This window comes from Heteronotia binoei, chromosome 14, assembly GCF_032191835.1.
Source record: "Heteronotia binoei isolate CCM8104 ecotype False Entrance Well chromosome 14, APGP_CSIRO_Hbin_v1, whole genome shotgun sequence".
NCBI lineage: Eukaryota > Metazoa > Chordata > Lepidosauria > Squamata > Gekkonidae > Heteronotia > Heteronotia binoei.
In genome coordinates this window covers 31330119-31351858 of record NC_083236.1, presented here as the reverse complement: position 1 = coordinate 31351858, position 21740 = coordinate 31330119, and the positions used below count along the sequence as shown (strand labels likewise).

The 21740-nt window shown below is 41.2% G+C and overlaps 1 protein-coding gene across 1 annotated transcript in view; it reads left to right on the top strand.

The window, feature by feature from the left end:
• The window catches only part of NFATC3 (nuclear factor of activated T cells 3), an 80722-nt gene that overhangs the window by 34438 nt on the left and 24544 nt on the right, over positions 1–21740 (top strand). Inside the window, exons 4-6 of the mRNA XM_060254514.1 lie at positions 13097–13296; positions 16498–16670; positions 19802–19942. Coding sequence (XP_060110497.1) covers positions 13097–13296; positions 16498–16670; positions 19802–19942 — 514 coding nt within the window. The remainder of the gene's footprint in view (positions 1–13096; positions 13297–16497; positions 16671–19801; positions 19943–21740) is intronic.

Sequence of the window (21740 nt, the reverse complement as noted above, 5' to 3'; positions counted from 1 at the left end):
TGACCAGTGTCCGCACTTTTACACCCGGGGTCCTCCATCCCCCCTGTCTGCGGGGGATGCCTTCCTCCATCAATGGTCCGGGACACTACATTATCTATTTCCACCAATCCCTCTCATCACGAGAGTATTGCAAAAGATAAAGCTAGATCGGACCAATTGCATCCTGATTACACCATGGTGGCCCCATCAACCCTGGTTCACCACTCTTCTCCTCTTGGACAGCCCGTCCAAGTTCCTCTGACTTCCTCAAGTTCAGGACTTGATTTCCCAACAAGAAGGCAAGGTTCTGCACCACAATCTGGGACTTCTATGACTGACTGCCTGGAAAATCAGTTTCTGAATTTTCTTTTGGACGTTCGTCATGTCCTACTCAATGCCAAAAAACCTGCCACCAGAAAATCTTATTCTTTAAAGTGGAAACGTTTTTTGGCGTATGCTGTTCTACATAATTTCAAGCCTGAACTCTCCGCTATAGCTCAGATCCTGACCTACACTTTATCCCTTTCTAACTCAGGACTGTCGTACTCTTCTCTGAAGGTCCACTTAGCGACCATCTCTGCATTCCATCCACACATTGAAGGGTGTACTGTTTTCTCCCGCTATGCTACCAAAGCCTTCATGAAGGGGATCCTCCACCTTCATCCTCCAATCCGTCAGCTTCACCCCACCTGGAGCTTGTCTCTTGTGCTGAGCCAATTAATGAAGCCACCTTTTGAGCCCATGGCATCCATTCCTATGCATCTCCTGTCCTGGAAGACAGCTTTGCTGGTTGCGCTTACTTCTGGCAGAAGAGCCAGCGACATCTGCGCTTTCAGAGCAGACCCGCCATACACTATTTTCTATCATGACAGAGTTGTTTTACAGCCTGACCCTTCCTTTTTACCCAAGGTAGTCTCACCATTTCATCTAGGAAAGTCGTCTACTTTACCTGCCTTTTTTCAACGCCCTGCCGATGCAGGTCAACGAACTTTACACAACCTGGATGTATGTAGGGCCCTTGTTTTTTACATTGAGAGGACACGTCCATTTCGAAAAGACACTAGACTCTTTGTAGCATATGCAACCCACAACCAAGGCACTAAAATCTCAACACAGATTTTCAAAATGGAATGTGGCTGCTATTACTTTATGCTGTTGACTGGCTAAACAGCCTATACCTGAACATTTACGAGCTCATTCTACCAGAGCCATTGCCACTTCATCAGTCTTCTGTAAGGGCGTTCCGATGGAAGACATCTGTGCCACTGCGGTCTGGTCGTCTCCATCTACGTTTGCCTCGCACTGTGCTTTAGACGTCCGTGCTCAGCATGACGCGTCCTTCGGGCAGGCTGTGCTACGATCCATTTTCCACTGATGTCTCCAGTTGGCTACACTGTAAGTACAAGATTGTTTCTTATATGCATAACTAACTTTGTCTTTGGTTACAGACCCAGCACCCGCCTCCAGACAGATTAGCTTGCCAGTCACCCATGTGTGGGACTGCACAGAGACCACGATGAAGATAAACAGGTTTCTTACCTGTAACTGATGATCTTCGAGTGGTCATCTGCGCAGTCACACACGCCCGCCCAACCTCCCCCGCTGCTGGTTCCTTGTTCCTAATTCAAAAATTTTCCTCCTATACGGCGGCGGGAAGAAACTGGGTGGGTGAAGCACCTCCCTCTCATCTAGGCATGTGCAGTGGATGCCTCCTCCCCGGGACGAGAGGAAGTGCGCGCCAAAATTAACGTTCCAAGATTGCTTTGAATTCTCCGAGGTTGGGATCTATCCTGGCGGATAACCCATGTGTGTGACTGCACAGATGACCACTCGAAGAAACCTGTTTTTCTTGTAACAAGCTAGTTCTTGTAGGTTGTTGTGGATGACCAGCGTAAAGAGAGATTACCCAGAATTATATGTTGTCAAAGGTTTTCCCGGCTGGAGTTCATTAGTTGTAGATTTTCCAGGCTGTATGGCCGTGGTCTTGGCATTGTGAGACCCAGAATTACTTCAGTCACCAATAGTATGCAGCAGATGGAGCTGAAACGGACTCCTGTTCAGTAGATTTACTCAGAAGCATGTTAAGGTATTATTATGGTATTGACAGACTCACTCATGAAGCATGCTTGAGCCAATCACAACCTTGCCTAAACTAACACACAAGATTGTTGTGAACCACTTCATCGTTTATGCAGCGGTCAAGCTACACTGGTGTCTGCTGCTTTGTGGCAAAAATTTTTATTAGTAACATATGGTAGCAAAACTATATCTACAACTTATAAAAGCTTAAAATGAAAGAAAAAACTTTCTGCCCCACATCTTACTTTTCCCCCACCCCTCCCCCCGTTACTTGACCCCCGCCAGTGTTATTTACTTAAAGAAAGCAAATATTAAAGGTACCCTTAACTATTGAAAAGAAGAAAGAGAAGAAAAGAAGAAAAAAAAGACCCAGAAGTTATGTTCTTATTTTAAAAACCTTAATCATTATCAAAGATTGTCCAATGTCCTTTTATTTTCCACTCTTTTTCTACGTAACTTCTGAATTTCTTCCACTCCAACTTAAAAAGTTCCAAATCATAGTCTCTTAATTTTCTTGTTAATTTGTCCATTTCACTCCATGACATAACTTTTTTAATCCAATCCCATTTCTCTGGTATTTTTTCTTGCTTCCACAGCTGCGCATATAATGTCCTAGCAGCTGAGAGCAAGTACCATATTAAAGTTCTGTCTTCTTTTGGAAATTTTTCCATTTGTAATCCCAGCAGAAAAGTCTCTGCCACTTTATTAAATTCATATCCCAAAATCTTAGAAATCTCTTGCTGAATCATTTGCCAAAACATTTTAGCCCTTTCACAAGTCCACCACATATGGTAGAAAGAACCTTCCTGCAAGCTACACTGGTGTCTGCTGTGGTAAATGTATCAAATGAGAAATAATGGCATCTGTCCTTGCACACTTAGGAATATGCACTGGCCAGTCAGCTCCTCATGTTTAACTAGTTTACCATAGTAAACACCACTGTCACCCAACCCCGACTTCTGTTTCACTTGGAACAGTTTTAAATGAAACTTTGCAAAAGATTATTCCTTGCCTTCTTTCATTTCTGTTAATATCATTATTAAAACTGAACCTTCTGTATGTATAACAAGCTGTTGTTTGTGGCTCTAGTCATTTCTGGGCTTGATTATTCTCATTCTTGCTGGTTGGTCTTTGTGATCCTGTCCTGTCTCCTTGTAAGACAACCTACTCTCGTAAGACATGTCTCAGCCTTTCCGTGAAGTCTCCCATTCTTCTGGTTTTCTCATCTTTTCTTTCTCTCTTTGCAATCTGATCTGATCTGCTACAGTTGCTGTTCTTATTTGATTTGCACCCCTGGCTGGCACACACATGCAATGGTAGTTTTAGCAGTGAGTGTTTAGAATTTGTCACTTAATTATAAAATCTCAAGCCTGCTAACTGAAGGGCTTGAAAGAGAATTGATGAGGTGGTAGTGATGGAAATGTTGCCATGGTTTAATATTGAAGCCTATATTTAATGTTAATTTGCCTTTTATAGACCTCTGTTGTGTATCCTGGGATGTGAAAGCAAACGTTTTAAAAGACTTCAGGACTGTTCTGTGTCTTGGTGGTTAAATTTAAAAGGAGCAGTTTCTCAAATGTAGCTTGTATCTTTTCTGCCTTAAAAGCTTAAAAACTGAAAAATGCTAAAGCTTTATTTAAAACATAAGAGTTGCCCTCTTTTTTGTGACAGTATGAACATTCAGCTTTGCAGATGCTGTTGTGCCCTGCATTTGCTCTTTGCTAGTGGTAGACTTACCTCGATTATGTGGGTTAGTCTGTTAGCAGGTGGGCAGTTACCCTTTCTCATCTGTAGCTGGACAAAGTTGCCTCTGACTCCCTTCTAACCCTCTGATATCCCAATAAAAACATATACATCAAGTTCCCCTGGTACCTCGGCTTTGCGGTGGTTGTGGATTGACTTGCCTTCAAGGCAAATAAACTAGGTGTTCTCTGAATTGTTCTATGAACAACTGATCAAGATCGCCTCTTTGATGGAGACTGTGTCTTGAGCACACGGCTGATTAGGGAGCTGCTTGTGGAGGGTGTGTGCCAGCCTGCTGATACTGCAGGCTTAGGCAATTGATTATTATTAGATCTCCAGGTAACCTAAGCTTGTAGGGAAAGGGTTTTTTTTTGCATTTTTCAGAAACACTAGTAATATTTTAATGCACATACTGACTTCTCTACAACCACGCTCAGAAGTGGAGTTGTGATTGGGGATGCCACTAGGCACTGGCTAGGATTGGTAGCATGAAGGCTCCCAGAACCTGTCCCAACAGAGTACCTGTTTTGTGAGCAACTCTGCTTATGAGTGGCCTCTTAATTCTATCGAAGCTTTTGTCCCTTGCATCGCTTGTCCGTTACTTCTGCCTTGAGGCATATTGGCAGTGTTAAGTGTTGCAGCTCTAGACACTTTTATAAAAAGGTTTAAAATGCAGGGTAGTGATTTTCAAGCTCAGGTTTTTTTATGCATCCCTTACCTCTCCATAAAGACAAAGTTACCCCTTGATAGTATATTAATACAATTGGAAGTTTCTCAAAGGGAAGCTGTTGTAGCTTATCCTGTAGTGACCTTCTCTCTTTAGCCTTCCAGCTTTAGTTTAACTTACGCATTCACTGACCTTTGCTATGGAAACGATACAGAAACACACAAACAACTTGGCAGAGTTTCCTCCACAAAGCAGTGGGTTGTATGTCACAGTATACAGTTACTAGCGGAGGGTTTTTAGAGGTCAGTAGTGACAGCGTGCTGTAACTTTTTCATTATTTATAACATTCTGTGTTACTCCTAGCGTGAAGAGTGGTATGGTTATGTTTACAGAATGGAAGTTTATTCTCTCACATATGGGCATGTTTATATTTGACCGCAGCAGATGCTGGTAGTAAATATAAATATGCTTTAAAGTCTTCCCCTTTTTGTAATATTATACTTCTAGCTCTTCATCCCTCAACTACCAGTTTAATTTACTATCTCTGCATAAAGGACATGTGGTTGTATATTCACCGGGGTGGTATTAATGTCAGTAGTCTAATATAACTTAATATTCATGGGGCAGTTTATGTCACAGTTTATCAGTGGGTGACGTGTTTGGTCTTTAGAGAAGGGTAACCAGCAGCACAGCTGCTGTTTGTCATTTTTAGCAGGGCTACACATTTTCTGTCTAGGCGACTTCTTGGGGAGAACCATAGAAGTCACCACAGAATTCTACTTAGTTGGATGTATTTGTAGCCTGGGATGACTGGGGGACAGAACTGTCTCTCATAAAGGCAGTTCTAGACTTAATATGTGGGAGGAAGGTGATTATATACATTTAAAAACTCTTCAAAGGAATTGCACAAGGAAATCACAGTAAGTGCATTGGTACAAAATAGAAAATTTGATATAGCTGATCATCTTAGCCTGCATGATTCTACCCATTGGCTCACGTGTTCTTGCTTTCAGCTGGGACAAATTCAGAGCTTTTTCCTTCTCTGAGGTTCTTTGGGATTTTGTTCTTGGTCCCCTGTTATACCCTGTCCCCATGTGACCTTATTGAATCCCATGGTTTTCAGTATTGCCTATATGCTAATGAAACCCAGCTGTACATTTTTAATCTGGACCTTTTGTGGCCCTCTGGTGGAGCTCCTGATGGCACCTGGTTTTTGGCCACTGTGTGACAAAGAGTGTGTTGGATTGGGTGGGCCATTGGCTTGATCCAGCATGGCTTCTCTTATGTTCTTACGTCCTTCCCAGTTCTGAACCTTGCTGCCTCTTATTTCCATCACACCATCAAACTCATAAGTCCAAGCAGCTCTTTTTGAATGGATAGAGTATTCATTATAAGCCCTGTTGAGTGAGCTACAAGCTAGGCTTTATATTTGACGTCTTCTGTCTTGCTCTTTGCATTCCATCTGCTGTCAGCAGGGTCATTATGTCCAGTTGCTTGGCTCATGAGCTTGTCGTCTCTTGGGTTTGATTGCTGGAATAGTCTTGCCTTTATTTGGGACATCACAGTCCTCTCATGGCTGTTTGTTGCTCCTTTGTCACATTTAAAAATGAGCATGAACTCATAGCATGGAAGAAGCCTTGAGCCATGCATGAGAAGACCACACTGCAACTCTTCCTTTCGTTGATGTTGCTCTTCCAAGAAACTGAGCACTGATGGAGAAGAATCACAGCATAGGTCTCCCTCTTGCATGACCTGGGGCTTCTCTTGTTGCCTTAGTGGCACAGGATAGAACTGTGCTGCCAGTGTAACATGAGAGAGGATCCTCAGTAATGGAAACATCACAGGTCAGAATGTTCCCCAAATTCTTTCAAATTAAAGTTATGTTATTTGCCTTACGGTTTTATTTTTTTAAAAACTTTATCATATCCCTTGAAGGTACATACCAGGAATTTCAACTAAGCAGTATCTTATCAAGATTGTTATTAGTTGTATTAAATATATTACTTAATTATATATACCTTGGAATTGGATTCCTTTTTGCTCTGACCTGCATGTAAGCTCACCACAGTGTCAGAAGCTTTCCTAGTTTTGACTTCTGCATTAAAAATTAGGACTGGGCCCTGACCTGGATAGCCCAGGCAAACCTGATCTTGTCAGATCTCAGAAGTTAAGCAAGGCTGACTCTGGCAAGTATTTGGATGGGAGACCTACTTGCAATACCAGGACCAGGAAGCAGAGGCAGGATATATCAAGCCACTTATCTGAATGTTCTCCATGCCCCAGTAGGGGGTCGCCAGAAGTCTCCATGACTTCCGGAATGCATGCATGCACACACACAATACAAAAACAAAAAAGGACTGGAGATATTTTTGGCCTGCAGCAGGTGTTGAAAACCATGAAGATGTGGGAACATACTGGCTGAATTCACCTCCCACCTCCCCTTTTGTGTGTACTGATTCCTAATACTATTTTCTGATATTCTCTGGCCTTTTTTGCAATGTTATCCAGATTGAGCAACCTGTGTGTGGCTAGTTTGGCAACCCCACTGGGTCTGGACAGCAGTGGAGTACTTCTGATGGTCTGGCCAAAAGTAAACATGGCCAGGGCAGAAGTGGTGTTCCATTCATTGTTGCTGTCCTGACCTCCAAGGTCTTCAAAGGCTGCCAAAAGGCTGGGTCCCCAATAGGCTAGGAAAAGCAGTTGTGGAGGCTCGAGGATGCTATGGACTGCCAACGGAAAGGGAAGACGGGGCCAGAAGAGCCCATCAGGGTGCCAGATGGGCCCAGGGAGCAGGCACCTCAGCAGAAGTCTCCAAATGCTCAGGAATAGGGAGATCCCCTGGGCAGTAGAGCAGGACAGCCCTATGTAGGCAACTTATCTGAAGTCCCAGAAGAGACTACAGGGGCCAAGAGAACCCCAGCTGGGAGAGGAGATGAAGGGATTGGCTCCAGAGCAAGATTCCAGCCAGGCCTACAGACTTAACCAGGGAGGTAGATGCCACTGAGGAGGTGGAAAGCATGGAAGTGTGGGGGATCCATGCAGTGGTGCACAGTAAAGGGATCCATGCAGTGGTGCACAGTAAAAGGAGTCAGGATTAAGGAACGTGATCCATGCCAAGCCATGGAGGAAACAGTGGGAGCCTGCTCTGTGTAACAGAGCCAGGAATGTGGTCTGAAGCCACCTGGAAGCTTGACACTGTGGTAGAGCTAACCTCAAAACCATGATTTATGGCTTGGGGAATCAGCACTATACATAGTTGCCTGATTTGGATATTATAAAAAACAACAACAGAGCAACTTCTAAATGCAAGAAGGAAGTGGCATGAGATAGAGGAGAGGAGAACACATGAGCCTTTGCCAGGTCCCCAGTCTTCCAGGCTATGTTTTGGAGAGTCATCATAGCTGGCCTGTGGAGGTTTGTTCTTGTTGAAAAAATGCGCTAATTGAACTCCTTCAAAGTGGCAGTTGCTTACAGTAAACATTGCTCTGTGTAGAAGAAAATCTGTACTTTACATGCCTTCCAAGTGTGTTAAATGGCTTTTACTGTAAGTTCATTTGTAGGAGAAAAAAATGAGATAGGTCATTCTTTTTTCACTGGCAATATATTTTGATGTCCAGGCTAGGAAGACATTCCAAGTTCCTGGCTGGCAAGCATGGGAGGGGGTCAGATATGAAAGAGAGAATGCACACTTTGTGAAAATGAAAACAGCTGTATAAACATGAAATGTTTTCAGGGGTCTGCCTTGGTATAACTTCTTTTGTACTATTTTTAAAATTATTCCATGGCAGAATTCGTATGGGAAGTGTTTTGTTGGATCTAGGCGCTCACTTGGGAAGAGTTGAATGCTGGAATTTGGAAAAGGTTGCTGAACAGTGAACTGGCAGTAATCTGACATTGTGTACTTTCTTATTTATTGAAAAGTGGATTTTCAGTTCTGACAACACATTTCTTCAGGGAAAAGCATTCTTGTGGAACTGATTCCTTGATTTAAATGGTAAAAATTCCTCTTCCTAGTTGCTGATGTAGAGTTGCTACCATTCATCAGCATATGATGCTCTCCTGTGAAGTTTCTGAGTTTGAGCATGATATTATGTATAATTTATTTTATTTAGTTTATTTAGATAATGTATATTCTGCCCTTTCCCAGACGGGTTCAGGGCGGATAACAACGTTTTAAACAGTAAAACAGCAGTTAAAACCAATAAAAGTAGACAATACAATTTGACTGCTCAGTTGGGCACGTAATATACTGAATATCAGATAGTATAAAATCAGTATTTCAGCATAAAAGATTCACAGTGAAAATATGTAAGGACATTGTTGAATTCTTAAACTAGGTTTAGTCAAAGGAGTCTCTTCAGTCTCAGATCAAGAAAATTTTAGTGTTTGTATTGCTGAATAATTTAATTTTTAATGAACACCTCTTCCCCATAGTAGGACAGTTATAAAGCAGGGAGAACTATACGATATGGGGCTATCCATTTTCCACCTCTGCTTTCCATGTAATGCTAATAAAAAGAAAGAAGTGTTGGGCTGCCCAAGGGGAAGGCTAACTCTTCACCTGTCTTCTTATTTTTCTTGCAGAAGACCCTAGGTAGCTTTTAACACAGTTTTTCTCCCCCACCTTTGCTCACAGTCTAGAAATAAGTTTGATTTGAGAAGAATAAGGGCAGGAGTGGGAGTGAACCTGGGGGAGCATTTTTTAGCAGGCACATGGGCACAGGAAGGATTAAAGAGACTTGGTTCCTCTGCAGATTCATTGCTACAGATCTCTTTTCACTTTGTTATTGCTGCAGGTATGGGTTTGGGAATGTAAATTCGCAGGGCAGTTGCTCTCTAAGCTGTGGGATGAAAGTTGCGGGTCTTAACAATGTATTTGAAGAGCAACATATCACCAGTTATTGGGGCTGCACAGGAACGCATCTTATGTTACAGTTCCAACTTGGTTAGATGCTTAAATATCTTACTCGTGTTTAATTTTAGTCCCCCCCCCCCCGGTGCTGTGGTTTATCATTAGTTTATTCTGTTGCAGCGAAGTAAGGTTTAATCTGATGTAACCTGCATGTTTTAAGAAGTAGTTAACAGTTTTGGTTTTACAAGTGGATAGTGGGGGAATCTTTATCCCTTCTTAGCTTGCTTCTCTTCCACTGCTGGGCCACCCCCCACCACCACCAGTCTCTACTGGACCTGGCACAGCTTGCGGTCTCCACTGCTAGGCCTACTGCAGCTTGTCCCCCCCAGAAAAACCTGGTTTCTGCTGCTGTCACCAGGGCCAATGCTGTTACCAACAAAACTTCACCACCACTGTTGCTGTTAGACCTGGTGTTAGCCTCCATCGCAGTGCCCATTGCAGCATCTTCCCCCATCACCGCTTTTGGGGCCACTACAGCTCTCAGCACCCCTGCCACTATTGCCACTACTAGCTCTGAGTTTTTTGTGCCTCCCTGCCTCTGTCTCCAGGCCTGCCATGGCTTCTTCCACCCCTTGTCTCCTCTGGGGTATAGGCAAGCCCAGCATGGCTCCCGGCCTCTGCTACTGGGCCTCCCAGTGCTCCTTCTTGGCACCCAACATTGCCATCGCTTCCTGGAGGAGAAGATATGTGCACTGTCTTTGCACATGCACATGCACCACTTTTATTTGATAGGGTGTGTGTGAATTAAATCCCCCAATGTATTTTTAACACTTTCCGATTTTTCTGCAAACCTGGGGAGTCCAAGTTTGCAGGATAATATGTTTTTAGTTAGCACTGCCCCAATCTATGGAGTGAGATATCTGCTGATTGGGCGACACTTTTATACTAGAGTATGAGATGATTCTTTAATCCTTCAGTGTTGTTAGTGATCACAAGGGAATATAAAATATGATAGTTCTCTGCCTTCGTGGCCATGTCACTTTGTACTCCATGTATCCTGCTGTAATAAGAATTGATTGCTCCATGTTTCAGATTTCTTCACCCCTTTAACTAGTTTAAAATTTAAGGGATTCATTAAGAGTAGTGGAGTTAGTGAGACCCCAACTAAATGAAGTGGTGAGAGGAGTGAGAATGGAGTGCAACACTCAATGTCCAAGCGTCAAAGTTAGCCCAGTATAGTAAATTTTCATTTAACACCAAAGGTACTTATATGTTGGTGCAGCGGTTAAAGGATGAGGTTGTGTTAGCGCTAAGTGATGGTGTGTGTTCATAATCTTTATGAATATTTGTTGAAGGAAAAGGTACAAAAGTAAGCTGTTGGGTCCGAGACTCTGTGGGAAATAATGGGCATGGCCAGACCCAGATACTGCTCTTGTATTGCTATATCCTTGTCTTGAAAATAATCCTTTATCCAGTTTCATATTCTATACATCAATTCTGGTTCCTTGCTACAGCTAATTTTTTAAAAACCCTTATTTAATTTTGGTGTTTTTGATCCCAGTGTCAGACCAATAAACCACTTTTCACAAGAGTAGGAGAGTTAAATGCAAGCCTGTTCCATTGTTGTTGTCCCAGGTCAGTTCTAAATCCTTCTGTCCAGCATAATTTCTTAAAATACTGGGGAATAAATAGTATACATCACAGTGAATTTAGCAAGCGCATTGCATTAAATGGCAGTTAATTTAAGATTAGTACAGTTGATACAGCACATTGCTGCTTCCTTAAAATACCCAAGTTTATAACATCATGTTCTCAGCAGCTGTTGGAGTTTGCAAAAAAAAAAAAAAAATAGTGGTAAGGCCAGACTCCTTCATAAAGTGAGAGTGCTGTTTCTCTTATCTAGGCCAGTTCACATGGGCAGTTTTCCTGCCAAGTAGTTTCTTTTGTCAACTACAACTTTGTGATGAAATCCACATAAAACTTGGCCTCATGGAGAGATCTCTCATTTATTGAGCTCCTTGCTTATTCATCCCTTGATATGTGGATTTTTGAGGCCTGAGAATGTGGGTGGAAGAGCCAACTTTTATTTTCTTATTTTCTTCACTTATGCCCCATCTTCCTCCCCAGTGGGGACCCCAAGCGGCTTACTTCATGTCACATTTTATCCTCACAACAACTCTGTGAGGTAGGTTGGGATGAGTGTGTGTGACTGGCTCAGGGTCTCCCAGCAAGCCTCCATGGTACAGTAGGGATTCAAACCTCAGCCTCCTGGATCCTAGTTAGACACTCTAACCAGAACAGCATGCTGGCTGGAAGATCAAAGAATAGGATATAATGAAGTTGCTATCAAAAAGGTGGTGAGGAAGGTGGTTTATATTTATTTATATTATTTATTTGTACCCCACCTTTCTCCCTGGTGGCAACCCAGAGTGGCCTATGTCATTCTCCTTGCCTCCATTTTATCCTCACAACAACCATGTAAGGTGAGTTAGGCTGAGAGATTGTGACTGGCCCACACTTTCACCCAGTGAGCTTCCATGGCATAAGCTGGGAATTCAAACCTGGGTTTCTCAGATACTAACTAGTCTGACACTCTTAACCACTGCACCACCCTGACTGTCCACTGGTTGTGGATATCAGCCATTTAAAACTGCATATATTTAATGAGCCAGGAAGTTCCTGATTCAGATCTCCCCCCCGCCCCCATGTACTCACTAGAAATTGTGATAAATAATGGCTGTTTCCTTAGCCCAAGTGTCATATCTACAGTAAGGGGATATTTAAAATACTTTTGTACCTCACATGGTTCTAGGTAGAATTATTAAAAAACTTCTGAAAAGCGTAAAGCAGGGGGTCTTTTACAGTTTTGCAGTTAAAGCACAAAGTCAGACTTCAGAGTAAGAGATCAACAAAGCAGGCATAAAAGCCCACATGCCAGACTGAAAGTGTATAGCTTAACATTAATGATAATTGACAGGTTGATCCATAATGTTTCTGCTGCCCAAATACTGATTTTTGCCAGTCATTTGCACACAGGATTTTTCCCAGTGAACACACACAGGATGACCTGTTCAATTGGTTTAATGGACATGGTCCGCACTTGGATTTGAAGCCACAACTTGCCTCTATTGTTGCTCTTCCTGTGAAGCATCTCTTTAGTCCGACTAAAAATCTATGCCTGCCATTCCTTTCATGTCATAGTTATCATAGGATCTTGTCTGCTCTTCCAGTATACCTTGAATACTGTATTTTCTTTTTGAAAAAGCAATATATGGTTTGGTTTGGTTTTTTGCTGCCAAGTCGCAGCCAACTCATGGCAACCCTATAGGGTTTTCAAGGCAAGATGTGTTCAGAAGTGGTTTGCCATTGCTTGCCTCTGCATAGCAACCCTGGTATTCCTTTGAGATCTCCCGTCCAAATACTAACCAAGACCAACGCTGCTCAACTTCTGAGATCTGACAAGATTGGGCTAGCCCAGGCTATCCAAAGGAAATACCAAGCTTTCTTAAGTGTGAAGTCATGTGTAAAATCATGTGTAAAAATTCAAGTAATGGGATGTACAAAAAGAAAACTGAGCATTTTAAAAGGAAATTCTGTATTAAATTACATCTGAAATTCAGCTGCTTACATAATACACCCTTTTGTATTTGGGTTAGTAGGAGTAAAAGCATGCTTTTCCTTGACTTAACTTCAGAGCCCTTTTAAAATGAAAAAATATTGCACAAGTACCAAATAATGCAAGTTAACATTTGAGTATTGCATTTTTTTTTTGTCAGCTCCTGGGTTACAGTGAAAAGCCAGTAAACCTACAGATGTTCATTGGGACTGCAGATGATCGTTACTTAAGGCCGCATGCCTTCTACCAAGTGCACAGAATCACAGGGAAGACAGTGGCTACTGCTAGTCAAGAAATAATTATTACTAGCACAAAGGTCCTGGAAATTCCTCTGCTTCCAGAAAACAACATGTCAGCCAGGTATGTTGGAAGACTTTTCCATGAGAGTTGGTAAATCGTAGCCTGGGTTTATCAGTTGCCAGGGGTTGAGGGTGAGTCACTGGGTGGGATCTCTTATGAAACATGCTATTCTCAGCTTCCTTTTAGGAACAGCTTCACTTTGGTCTCCTCATTTCTAAAAAATACATTCAAAATCCCTGCAAGAATTTTGGATTCTGTTCCTACAAAAGCAACCCCCCCCTCCTCTGCATTTTTTAAAACAATGCTTTCACATAGCAGTGCTTCAGATATCATAAGGTATTACGGCTGTTACTTCAGTTGAATTGACAACACGGCAAACTTCTATTTGTGACAGGCACAAATGCAACTTGTTTGCTATGTCCACAAGTTGCTTCCTTCTTCCCTTTGTGTGTGGATCATTCTGGTTTGGGATCCTGTTGTGAAGCATCCTGGTATGGGAAACTTTCAACAAAACACCCAGTCTTTTGCCCAGGTGTGAACTGAGCAAATAATTATTTGTTTCCTCCCCATAAACTGATTAAACAAACTTAATCACAGTGATTTTCTCCCCCACCCACCCAATCTATGGGTAACACTTTGAGAATCATAGTCTTGTAGCAAAAGTGTAAATTTCTCCTTTTGTAGTAAAGAATGTTGAGTTTTAATGTGAAATATTTGTGCATTTCATTGACCATGTGTGATTGAATATTTGCAGATCATCAGTGGCATTCTAACTTGGGATGCATTTTCATAGTGGCCCCTAATGATGAACATGCTGTCATTTCTGCTTTAAGCAAGGCTGCATGCACAAAGTGCTCAATTTAAGCTTACAAATTAAAAAATGTACAATATGAAAGTGCTTTGATGGGGTTTTATTATAGGCATGGTCTGCCACTTCATAATAGTTCCATGCAGGAATATGAGAAGTAGAGATGTAAAGCTTCTGGAAATTTTGAAGCCGTAAGAGAAACTAACATTGTTATTTGGGGGAAGTTGGGGGCGTGAAGATTTGGGGGAAAATGGAAGTATAACCCAATACTTCTCAAGCCTCAACCTTATTTTTCTGTTTAGCAACATAAAAGGGCATCACTTATAACTTGTGCTTGACACCTAAGCCTTGTTTCTACTCGTTCCTGTCTGTTGCAGAGACATCTTCTGCTAAAATGCTCTGGAACATTCCCCTTACTCCTGTTACATATCTCAGTTTTTTCCAGTGATGAGAGCTAAAAGGTTTCTTTAAAGATTTTTTCCCCATATTTTTCAATTCTCCTTTTAAGATGGCTTGCAAAAACAACTTTCCCCCACTGTGTTTTCTGTACAAAATTATGCTGAGAGGTGCTGAACTCCATCAACATCCCACTTTGTTGTTCAACAACTAGGGGTTCAGTTGAATGCTGCCTAGCACCAAAGGAGAGCCTTCTCCGTGCCCACCCAGCAACACAGGCTGACTTAGGCAAACTGCCTTTATCCATAGATGCCTCAGGGTCCTCCCCCCCCCCCCCAAATGTTTCTGCCCATCTCATTTTCCCCAAAATTCTGTTTTATTTTAAAACCTTTAAAAAATGTAATCAGACTATGACACAAGGTTGGCATATTCCTCTTTGGTATTGTGTGAGTGCCTAGTTCTGAAGGAGCATGCTCTGCTGCAGAGGAAAATTATTGCCATGGACAAGGGCACTGCGTGATTAGAAACGTGGTTTAGGATCCAAACATTAGTTTGCATACAAAATTATGCTGTTTGGTGTATATATGGATGTATGAATGCCTACCAGTCTCCCCTAAGAATAGTTTTCTTTGGGAACAATCCTTAATTAAATAGATTACAGTAGGATTCAGAGCAAGTTTGCTTTGCCTGGCAACATTTGTTTTCTACAAGCAAAACCTGTAAAGATACCCAGTACTTGAGAGACAGTTGTGAACTGCTGCTACCTTTGCACATATATTTTTCATTTTTCCTAACTCTCAGGTAGCAAAAATTGAGTTGAAGAGAAAAGGCAAATTTTGTATTAAACAAAAGGAAGTGTAATATTTGGATAGAAACAGCTGTTTACAATTATAATAGGACTAGATGCATTTCTTGATAACCAAGTTAAACTTTATATCTGTGAATTATTCAATAGTATATTGGCCAGGGTCATGTAGTCTGATATTGCCGAACTGATAAGATGCCCGATATTTAGGGTGCTGGGTTGGCAATATCTGATACCACTGCTGTTTCCTTGATACAAGTCTCGATTCCAGTGTTATCATTCCTGGTGGCACTAGAATTGGAACTTATGTCAGCGAAACAGCAATGACTAGGGGACAAGGAGCACTTCCCAACTAATAGTTGGTCTCAGTCCTTTAAATTTTAAAGGGGCATTATTTTCTATGAGACATTACTTCTAAGATAGAAATAATTGCCCCTTTAAGATTTAAATAGAGTGAGGCTGGACTCTCAGATAAAAGGTGGGGACTTTCCATTCATCCTACCCTGTTTTAGTTTTGTACAGGGAAACAAGAAATGGGACTGCTTGTCCTTTTTCTTATTTTTAAGTATCAGGAGTATTCTGATATTTTTGAACAGCTTTCTGATACAACTATAATGTTGTCAATATTTAACAAAATAAGCATGCCCTTTCTGATACAGAATTAAACAGGTAACTTTTAACCGCTACACTCCTAGTTTTGTTGCCATGCAGTGTAGTATATTCTGTGAATAAAATTAGTCACATTTAAACAATCAGTGTCCTTGAAAACATGCAGTATTTGGCTCAGTATGCATAATCATCATTATGTAATGCTGTAGTCTCACATAAAAATTTTCGTACTGTGCATTTTGACTGATTAAACCCTTTTTGTTAAAGATCATTTTACTCATTCCAAAAGAGGCTTTTAAAATTTTTTTCCCTCAGGTTTCCAGATTTTCCATTGGAAAAATAGTCAAATCAGTAATTTCCCCTCCGTATCTTTTCTTCTGGTGTGACACAACTCCAGGAGTTCCTTTGACTGGTTGTTAATTGCACAAACTGAAAGGGAACAAAGGCATCACTTCAATTTACGCCATAAGCCAGTTGCACAATGTACAGGGGTGAACAACAGAAGAGTATATCACAGTGACTTTTCTGTTTTCTTTGTCACTGACAGGTTTCCAAACAGGAATGCTTCCTTTATAAAATGTTTTAATTGTAATCAGTAACAAATGGCTTGTAATGTTGCTGTCTTCTCTGTGGTCTTCCACAGTATTGATTGTGCAGGCATTTTGAAACTTCGCAATTCTGATATAGAACTTCGTAAGGGTGAGACAGATATTGGAAGGAAAAATACAAGAGTGCGACTTGTGTTTCGTGTTCACATCCCACAGCCCAGTGGAAAAGTCCTGTCCCTCCAGGTTGCTTCGATACCTGTTGAGTGCTGTAAGTTTCTTTTTCCTAGTCATAAATACCTTTTCTGTTTGCTTAGAGAATCAAAACTGTAGTTTATAAACACTGAGCACAAACTATACTTAAACCGATTTACAAATGAAGATAACTATATGCAGGGGTTTTTTTCCTGGGGGGAATATGGTGGAACAGAGTTCTGGAACCTCTTAATGGAAACAAAATTCTCAAAAAATGTCTAAAAGTTCATGATGGGCACCCATGTGTTTCTCTCTTTCCCTCTTGTGAGTTCCGGCACCTTTCCCCCCCAGAAAAAAGCCCTGAGTATATGTAGCTTCATCTTAGATTATTGGGGTTTGTATTGGTTCAGATTTTGAGTCAGTGTGGTGTAACAGGGTATCAGACTAGTATTTGGAAGATCTTGCTGCTCTGTTGGCTTTAAAGGGTAGAGAGCCATTGCAGGGCTCCCTTTTGCTTCCCCCTGCTTGGCAGCAAGGGGGAGTGAAACAGAACGTCTAATGGCTGCCCATCTTTTAAAGCAGGGGTGTCACACTTATGACCTGCAGGATGAAACTGGCCTGCGCATGACTTTAATCTGACCCGTGGCTCTTCTGGGCTTGTAGAGTTGCAAAGAAAATGTGGAATGGATTTTCCATTATGGTGTCTGCACCCAAATAGACTACTCTGGGACTGTTCCTAACAGTAGAAACTGCACTCTGGGACTGGAATGACAAAGAGTGCAGTGACAGTCTTTGGGAGTAGCAGCAGTGTTCTGGGAATGGAATTCCAATCTTGGGGCTCTCATTCCAATCCCAGAACTCTTCTGCTGCTCCCAGGAACTGTCATTTCACTCTGGGAGCTGTCATTCCAGACCCAGAGTAGTCTGTCTGGGCCCAGATACCTTAATGGACAATTTGATTTTGTATTTTCTTTGCAACTTTGTCTGTGCTGCAATATACTTCAATGGAGTGGAGTGGAGCTCAAGTAGTTTCACTTTCCAATTTTGTACACTGTTGAAGCTGTTGCTTGCTAGAGTTGTGGCCTTGCAAATAAACTGTTGATGTTTTCAGTCAGCTTGCCTCTGTTGGATGGACCTGAGAATGGGTGCCTGAGTGAATATTTTAACCTGGGAATCCATGGCCAAAGGGGGACATTATACTGGAGACATTGGCCAAAGGGGGACATTACACTAGACCTGGGGGAAAGGGGGAGAAGCTTGCAATTCCCAGTAACTTCATGTTTTCTTAGCTCAGAGCATTTTATATTTTTAGTTTATATTTTTAGTTTCTGCTTTGTTCCTTGTTCTTTTTCTGGATGCTTTGTTTTAAAAATTGCATCGCCAAATCCCACTTTTCCATTTTAGGCAGACATCTTTTAAAGGGGGGTTGGGAGGTCAGTTATCAAAGATTGTTAAATAAAAATATTTAATTGTGTTTGTATCCTTTATAAAGTTATATCTTTGCTACCCGACATTACATTTTATGACAAGTGTGACCCCACAAAAGTCCCATTTATGTCAGATTTGGCCCTCATAACAAATGACTTGGACACCTGTGCTTTAAAGTGAGCAGCTGATGTGTGGACCCTCTGCATTGCTCGCTTTAAAGGGCAGAAAGCCATTAGAGGGCTTCCTTTTTCTTCCACCTGCTTGGTAGCAAGGAGGAGTGAAACAGAGCACTGTAATGGCTGCCTGGCTTTAAAACAAGCAGCTGAGGGGGGGGCTTTCTTTTTTTCCCTTTTTCTTCCTTCTCTCCCCATCTATTTCCTCCCCCCCATCCCATGTATCTATTTTTTCTTTTGTTCTTTGTTTCCATCTCTCTCTCCCCCCCCTCCCCTCCCCCCCAAATTGAGGGAGCTAGAGAATATAACTTGCCAAAATATCTCTTTCAAGAAAACATTCAGCAAGTAAATGGTTCTAGTAGTTCAGTTTATTACAATTAAGGATCAGTTAAAAAGGAAATAAAATGTTGTGCCAGCAGCTCAAGGCTGCTTTTATTCTTGCCTGATGCTCTCTCTCTGTGTATGTGTAATAATATATAATTGCACATTGGAAAAGGAAATATTTACTTAGATGAAGTTAAAAACTAACAAATGAAGAGGAGTTTTATGGCTTTTTGTTTTTGGTCAATTGCAATTTCCCCCCCTGTTTTTCCTCCAAGGAACTTTAGATGGTTTACATGATTCTTCCTTCCTTCCTTTTTATCCTTATAGAAGGTAACTAGATTGGAGTCCAGTAGCTCCTTAGAGAGTTTGTAAACTGAAAAAAATGTAAAGTTGCACACAACTTTAACACTTTGACTCATTAAAATGAAAACACACCACTTCTGAGCTTAAAGGGAACACTGGTGGCCAGGAGTTTGAAAATTAAAAATACCCTTGTGGAAATATTATTTATAATTAATGGTAATAAAAATGTACTGTGGCACAAGCAGACTCACAGAAATATGTTTGTTTGTTGCCAAAGAGATTTATAACTTATTTAACAGTGTTATTTTCAGTGGTCTTTAACTTTATTGACTGTGGCCCATGTGGGAGGGGGGATTCAGTTGATTTAAGAGCACATTCAGTGTTTAATGAAGTCTGTTTCTAAATGAAGGTGATTTGGCCTTTAACAGTTTTATGACTTTTCATACTGCAGTATTTATGAAGGCTTTATGCATGCCTATTCTTTGTTTTTCCCCCCTTTGCTATAACAGACTTTTTTCAATACCATTTATGCTTTCAACAAATTTGAAAAGCAGTAGTAAGTTAGAATCAGATAACATGAATTGAAAGAGCAGAAAAAGCTGCAAATGTTTATGAACCTCTTTGTTTGAGGTAAAGTAAATGCTTAAGAAATGTAAAGTAGTGTGTTCAAAAAACAAGGTAACAAACCAACTTTATTATTGTAGAGTACTAGATATGTGTATAAAATGCTCTGAACAAGAGCAGCTCTGAAGCTCCTTTGCTATACAAACCAGTGTTGATGCAAAGTTGTTATCTGCTTCAGGAAGAGCTGTGTGAGTGGTTAACAGCCCCTGTTGACAGTAAACATGTATAAAGGAAGCATATTCTGTATTTAAAGTTCCTGAGATTTTTGCTTCCTACCTGTTTAGGCATAATTTGATAAGAATGGGTATGACAACTCCAGAATATTGACATATTTTTGTATACTTCTTTTCACAAAGCTCAGAGATCGGCTCAAGAACTTCCTCAGATAGAGAAATACAGCATCAGCAGTTGCTCTGTAAATGGAGGGCATGAAATGGTGGTTACTGGATCTAACTTTCTTCCAGAATCAAAAATAATATTTCTTGAAAAAGGGCAGGGTAAGTTAATCTCTTCTGAATACTAAAAAGTGACTTAATTTGGGGTCTGAAGTGACACAGTAGAAGATGTCTGTGTTGTAACTAACACATCCTGTCTCCTCGTAAACATGATACTGATACTTTATACTGAAACACAGGTGTAGAGAGAGTTTGTGTTTTCTTCTATTTTTATGCATGCACATATAAAATCTATATTCAGTACTATTGGTATCTTTCTTACGTTGATTGCCATCCCTTTGTGCAATATCAGAATTTATTGTCTTAAGTGACGTCGCGTTGAGTAACACCTAATAACCTCCTGATATATTCATATCATAGTGGATGTCCTAAAGCCTCAGTCCAAAATTCTCCTTTTTCTAGGTACAAGTTGTATTGAGCATTAACCTATTAACCCCAAAACATTCATTCTTAAAGTTTTGAGGGAAATAAGAGTTTTGTTCTCCACTCACATGAACCCACCCCTCATCTTGTATTTTAGTAATGAAGACCTTGCACTCTTTCCCTCACTTTGTCTCCCATAGAGACAGACAATTAAAAAAACCCAAAAAAACATTTTGGCAGCTCTCTAAGATTAAAGCCATTTCTGAATCACATGCCCCTAGATTCTAAGGATGCCAACTCCAGGTTTGGAAATACTTGGATATTTTGGGGGTGAATCCTGAGGAGGGCAAGATTTGGGGAGGGGAAGGACTTCATTATTGTATAATGCCATAAAGTCCACCTTCCAAAGCAGCCATTTTCTCCAGGTGAACTGAGCTTTGTTGCCTGGAGATCAGTTGTGATCCTGGGAGATCTTCAGCCAGTGCCTGGAGGTTGGCAACCCTACTAGATGCTGAGGATGAAACACTATTAATGTTCACAGTAAGTATATGTAGAGCCACTCTCACTAAAGAATTAGTATGGTTCACATACACTTAAAAGGAACACACTATTCCATAGAGCCATAGTATAGTTACTAGCATATTTTAGCTATTGCATAATGCTTCATTGCAGTTAACACATTCCTCAAACTGTTGGTGGCTTTACTACTGATATTATCACCGGATGGCAACCTTTATCATAAGCATCTGATAGTAATTGTATGCTGATGAGAAACAGTAAAAAAGAAAAGACTTCAGCTTGCATCAGCCGTTTGTTTTAAGACAACAGCTATGGCACTTCTGATTGTAAACCAAGTAACGAAACTCAGAAAACTGAACAAACTCAGGATTCTCCAATGCTGCTGCTTCTCTTGCCCCCATCCTTTTTAAAGACACATTTACCTAAATATTCTTGGTGCAGGATCTTTCCATAGCAAAGGCCCACTTCACTATCCATTTTTCTACACCTGATGGATTTGCTATTTTTGTCAGGTACGAAGCAGCTCTCAGGACCAAACCAGATGTGATGTCTGCCACAAGCTGAGTCTGGTTCCCAGAAACAACTCACAGATAGGCCTTTGGAGAACTAAGATTCCCAAGAGCTCCAGGTCTAATTTTGCTCAATAGTGTGGTGATGGGGGGGACTGCTGCAGAATTGAAACTGCTGCAGAGGGGACAACAACACATTTGCCCTGCTGTGGGACTGTATGTTCACTAACTCTAGCAGATGTTGTCTAGTGTGGCCCTCAGTCTCTGCACTCCAGGTTGCATCCTCCCATGGTATGCCTTGCTTCAGTTATAGAACATAAGATCATAACATAAGAAGAGCCCTGCTGGATAATAATCTAGTCCAGCATCCTGTCTCACACAGTGACCAACTAGTTACTCTAGAGGGCCAACAATGGGGCATAGAGGCAGAGGCCTCCCTGTGTGCTGCC